Below are 6,056 nucleotides of genomic sequence, written 5' to 3' on the forward strand. Positions count from 1 at the left end.
TTAACTTGTTTTCTTCCAAGTCCTTCTCGTACAAGACTTCATATGCTGACTTACACTTCACACAAATAGAAACGAAATATAATTGCATATATAGCAACCAAATATATTAACCCTCATCTCAACGAATATTGTTAATAACAGTAAGCACGTCGCCCTATCATCAACATAAAGAATTCACATTTTTTTCTTCCGTAAATAACTTTTGGATTGGATCCTTTCTTGTTGTCCACATGTGACAAACAAGATCTTTGCAAGGAAGAGGGTTACTACTTACTAGAATATTAAACAATGAGGAAATTTTTTGTTTTGAATCAAGAGATTGTCATAAACATAATATAAAGGACATCCTGAATTTAATCTCATAAAAAGCAAGCCAAACTACTACAGGGGCCCCTCAATTCAGGTGGGCCCCTCTACCTATGAAGACATGATTGCTATCATTTTGTACTCCTAGCTTTCTGAAATCTGACCAAAACAATATACAGATGCAGGGATAAGTATGCTTTAACTAGAATGAAATACTAGACAGAATCACAAACTTCCATGCTTAGCCGAGCAGCAAGCACATGTATACATCTTCACAAGGGGGACGAAAAAGTTATATATAGGCCACAAACAGCCTGTCTGTTGATTCACATTGATCACTATATCGGTTGACTCATCGTTTCATTATCCCTTTGCATCTATGAACCGGCAGAATGCGGGAAGCTGAGACCCATCTGCCGCCTAATATGCTCTGGGATGAGCCTATTGATCAGTTCAGGTGATGCTCCAGCTAACTGTAGTCGAAGTTTTCATTGCAGAATGATTAAGATATTATTTGGGTGTTGAATACTATTCACAATTCAGATATACGAGAAATTATTAATTGGATGCCCTTGTGTTTGGTTTGGATCATGCAGAACAGATGTATAGTAGGTAGTCATACAGATACTTTATGAATGGTAAACAAAGCAACAGCCTTGACATGTCACATTTAATAAAAAATACGACTAAGATATATACCTCCTGTTTGAAGTTGAAAAGTGGGGGCAGTGGATGGCCATTAGGAAGACGGGCATTTGGCTCGCGAAGCTCATCAAAGAAAGGATGTGCACATGCTTCCAGCTGAAATAATAAAAGCCATTGGTGAAAATTATGCCAATTGAGTTAACTAAATAAAAAAAACATGCCATAAGGAATATAGATATAATATCACAGCAAGGTTAATATAAGCAAAACTTCTTCCTGTGTATGTTTTCCTTTTATTTAAAGGGGATAAGTGAAGGTAGGTATCATGGCTCATCCTACTCACCGCAGTGCAGCGCAGACTAGGTGAATATTGGAGAAGCCTTGATGCAAGGTCAATTGCTTCAGGAGGCATTCGCTTGTGGAAAACCTGAAACATAAAGCATAAAAATAAATGCATCATTCACTAGCCAATGACTAATAATCAACAACTGAGCTTTACTTCACTAGGTGAGGTAGTAGGTTACATCAATCAAGGCTATCAAGCTCATCAATTACAAAAAACAGAGAAAATGGAAAGCACCTTCAAAAACCTAGTTGTAACTTGTAAAGCAAGCTGTTGAAGTTGATTTTGAAAATTATTTTTTCATCTTTTTAATCCATATTTTAAAGTCCAATTGCAAGCATTGAATATCAAAAGGAATATGGATGAGAAATGCCATTACCTTGTGCCAAGGATGAGCTTTAATCTGAGGGAATCTAAAATCTGTATAATTTGGGTTCATGCAACGGATTTCCTCTCGAGTCGGAGTACCAAGAACCTACAAGAAGACACCTAAATAATGATCTCTGAAGATATATTCTGCAATCATGGCAACACTAATATCAAAGAGACATCACCTTAATAATTTCCACAAGTTGGTCCACCTGATTTTCTCCAGGAAACAATGGCTAAACAAACATTTGAAACTATGGGAAGTCAATATTACATATCACAGAAAGAAGGCAAAACAATCTTAAGTATGAGCAACATTAATGCATAGATTGCCAGAAAGTATAACCTGTCCTAGAAGAAGTTCAGCAAGAACACAACCAGCTGACCAGATATCAATAGAAGGTGTGTATTCAGTTGCACCAAATATTAGTTCTGGAGCCCGATAGTAACGTGAACATATGTATGAAATGTTTGATTCACCCTTGACCTGATATAAATTTTTTGTGGAAAAATATATCATAACTATATCCTAGCAAGTTGTGAACATGAGAAGCTTCATGAAATTGATAATTGAATAAAAAATCCACATGTTATGTCAATCGATAACTTCCATTTATGTTTCATATAATAGGAAAAAATGGGTCAGAGCCAAGATTCTAAGCATCATTATCATTTTAATTGCTATTTACTGATAACAAATCATCACATAAACAGGTTAAATCAATATTTCGTTTATGGAAAGATCTTATAAGAGTTTTAGCATATCTATGTCCACTGGGCAGTACGTCATTTTAGTAGTCCTCCATTATCATGGTGCATATGTGCATGAAGCAATGATATGTACAAGAACAATGCAGACCAACATACCAGAACTTTGGCACTCCCAAAATCGCATAGCTTAACTTGGTGAGTAAGAGGATGAACCTGTAGTCATATATGCAAAAGGTTTAGAATAAATGAATACAACTCAGAGGAAAAACATTGAAAGAAAACATACCAAAAGATTTTGAGGCTTTACATCCCTATGGCAAACTCGCAGGGCGGTATGGATATATGCTAATCCCCTGAAGATCTAAACATCATATCCAAACTCAATAGTTACAAAGTTATAAAACAAGACATGAACTAAATTCCAAACATAGAATAGAAGAGTTCATACTTGATATGTATACAGTTTCACGTAGATGAGAGGCATTCTCTGGTTCATAGTAGTGTAATGCTTTATAACTCGGTACATTGACTCAGGGACATATTCCATTACCAAGTTTAGAAAAAGTTCATCTTTGCTTGTTGTGGAAAAGAAACAGTGCTTCAGGGAAATTACATTTGGGTGATCCATTAAGCGCATTAACTGCAATTCACGATTTTTGTACCGCCTGTCTTGCAAGACCTTTTTAATAGCCACTGCCTCTCCAGTCTCCAAGCACTTTGCCTATGTTTTAGGTAAAAGAGAAATGTCATCCAGTGGTGGAAAACAATGAGATACTTGACAGCAGAGAAAGCTTAAAAGGAATAGTTGTCACCTTGGTGATTGTTCATCCTTACCTGGAAAACAACTCCAAATGATCCAGTGCCAACAACACGTTCTGCCATGTAACTGATGGTCTGCAGGTGGTATCAGGGAAGGAATCATAACAAATAAGTTATTTACGAAGAACAAATAATGAAACTCAGACAATATCACCAATTTTAAAGTTATTGAACCATCATAATTAAATTCTTCAAAATTATACATCCTGTAAGACCTAACATATTGTTGGCAAATAAAATTATCAGATGAGGTAAGCACTGGGAAAATAAGCCAACCTCTGATTGACAACCAGTATTATATTTTTGGAAAAGCCTAGAATATAATGGGCAATTTATTAATTTTGATTCCCCAACCACTAACTCTACTTCCATTCTATCCCCATAAGGAAGTGAATCGTTATCAAAACAATAACCATTATATACAATAACATATATTTAAGAGGGTATGAAATGAATTTTATACTAAAAATTGTAAGTTCAGAAGGAAAGGGGTTGAGAGTTAGAACACATTCACACCTGTTTAGGTTCCCCATTTTTGCCTCCAATTGTGGTGGAGATTATGTGGCCAGTAACGGCATCATTCCCCTCAATGACAGTAGCTGACATATCCTGCAAATTATAAAAAGAAATAGATATTTAATGCAGTAAAGCAAATCTCCTAATACAGTATTCGAATGCCAGATTTTTATTGATACAATATCAATCATAATTTAAATTTAGCTTTATAGAAATTATCATCAATAATTTCATTTAGGAACATCCACAAAATATGGCAACATCATGTGCCTATCTTGTATCAAATGCATGCCATGCCAGACATACCAGCAAACATGCATATAGACAGAGAAGTTAATTTGAGAAGATGCAAATATAAGAAGGAAAGGGGGGTATCTCATGACAGACCACTGGTTAAAACAAGTATTATATGAGAAGAAAATTGCACAGCAATGAAACATATGCACCAGAGGGTTACCAGAAGAAATCCGCCAAAGTTCAGAATGTGAAGTTGAAGAGAGGCAAAGTGTAAAGAGCTCAAAGAGCACACACAGTAGCTAAAGTTAAATAAGGTAACCGCAGCTCACAAGAAAGCATAAAGAAAAACTTTAATACAACTCAAGACACCATACAGAGAGAATCTAAGGACACTAATTCCCTGAAGCAAAGCAAATTATAACCGTTTGAACTTTTGAACAACAATCCACTACAAGGGAAGTAAAGAGAAATCACACACAAAAACACAAAAGGATCTAAACAAAAACTATACCCCAATAATAGACCATATAATAGCACATAATTAACATAGCTAAGGACAATTACCAGTAGATTAGAGATAAGTGAAAGAAACATAACCTAAAAATATTAGAATGTGAAATAAGAATGTTTGCTCATGTCAGCTAAGTACACCTAATCAGAATCTCTATCTTTGAATTAAAGGAAACAAAAACTCAAAGCACAGGATTCCACATTTTCACATCCATTGATTCCTTTCCTTTTCTCCAACACCTAAAACAGAAAATCTTCCTAGCTTCCAATTTTTTCTTCAGCATTAAGATCCCTACCATAAAAGCATCAACCGAAACACACTCCAAAAAAGTAAAACCTAACTATTCTTTTCTATTTTTGGCATTCGTCAACGAGAGTCAAATCGCTCCGGCCAAAAAAGTAAAACCTAACTACTCTCGGAGAAAACGATTAAACCGCTCCGATCAGCGGCGTCGCCGGATATTTTCACCGGCTAGCACGGAAAACCGGTAGATCGGTCGAAACTCCAGCGACGCTGGAGCTTCTGAGGCGAATCGACTGCGATCGGAGCTCCAGCAAGTCGGAAACCACTCAAAACCACTCCGAGGAAACAATAAAATCATTCCGAGGGTTCGAGATGAGTGCAATGAACGGAAGTACCTTATCGGTCTCCATATCGGAGCTCCGGCGAGGAACTTCGGGTTGCGGCTGACACTGCGGCGGTTGCGACGGGTGTATAGTCGCCGCCGCCGGTTGGTGATGGTGGTGGTGCCCCAAGGGCAAGGAGGCCATGTAATGTGGGAACACTCTTCTTTGTTTCTCTCTCCTCTTCTCTTTCTCTCTCTCTCTATTACCTTTCTTCCTTTTTCTTCTCTCTCTATTGCTCTGTCTGTTTTGTTCAAGGAGAGAGAAACCGAGTGAGCTCACGCGAGTTTCGGGTGGATGGATACACGCGCGAATCAGGGCCGTCCAATTTCTGTGTGCGGTCATGATGATGAGAGAGAGCTGTGATCTTGTGTGGTGAGGTGCAGGGGAACCGAAGCAAATTCGATGTTCGCATATTGTTACGTACTTGCATGCAAGCACAAAAAAGCAATACTTAACTAGAGAATTTAAAACGAAAGATGATGATGATAAATGTATTTACATTTTTATATTTAATCTTCTTGATAATATTTTGATTTTTTATGATAAATATATATGTCTTTAACGTTTGATAACGTTAAAAGACATATGATAATTTCTTTATTTATTAATTAAATATTCATTAAAAATCATTGTGAACATGAAACATTCGATGCATCATGGTTCATGGTTCACGCAGTTTATATACTAGTTTGAAGTTTGAACAGCTTTAATTTGGAAACATCTTAAAAAGAAGGAAAGAAAATGTAATTAAATTAAACGCGTCTTAAAGTAAAATTATGCATTCAAAATGAAAGCGTTGTCCTACATTTATTTTTTGACTTTGATTATGGATTGTCAACTTAAAAAATAAAAAAATAAAAAGAATTGACATTAAATCAAAGGTACAGCTTGATCTATTTAAAATTGAATGAGGCTTTTAAATAAGTTATCATAAGACTATTAGAGTATTATACGTTATATTAAATGTTTTTAA

General features: G+C 36.1%; 1 protein-coding gene across 1 annotated transcript; it reads right to left on the minus strand.

The window, feature by feature from the left end:
• Positions 1 to 274: 274 nt before the first annotated feature.
• On the minus strand, positions 275 to 5,313 carry LOC114417088 (shaggy-related protein kinase eta-like). The gene is made up of 12 exons (XM_028382190.1): positions 5,096 to 5,313; positions 3,710 to 3,802; positions 3,209 to 3,268; positions 2,823 to 3,095; positions 2,661 to 2,735; positions 2,531 to 2,587; positions 2,010 to 2,150; positions 1,849 to 1,899; positions 1,674 to 1,769; positions 1,295 to 1,378; positions 1,006 to 1,107; positions 275 to 779 (listed from the first exon to the last, which is right to left on the minus strand). The coding sequence occupies exons 1-12, from the start codon at positions 5,225 to 5,227 to the stop codon at positions 684 to 686; spliced, it is 1,260 nt and encodes a 419-aa protein (XP_028237991.1). The 5' UTR covers positions 5,228 to 5,313; the 3' UTR covers positions 275 to 683.
• Between the last annotated feature and the right edge of the window lie 743 nt (positions 5,314 to 6,056).

The sequence above is a fragment of the Glycine soja genome, chromosome 6 (genome assembly GCF_004193775.1).
Source record: "Glycine soja cultivar W05 chromosome 6, ASM419377v2, whole genome shotgun sequence".
In the NCBI taxonomy this organism is placed as follows: Eukaryota; Viridiplantae; Streptophyta; class Magnoliopsida; order Fabales; family Fabaceae; genus Glycine; species Glycine soja.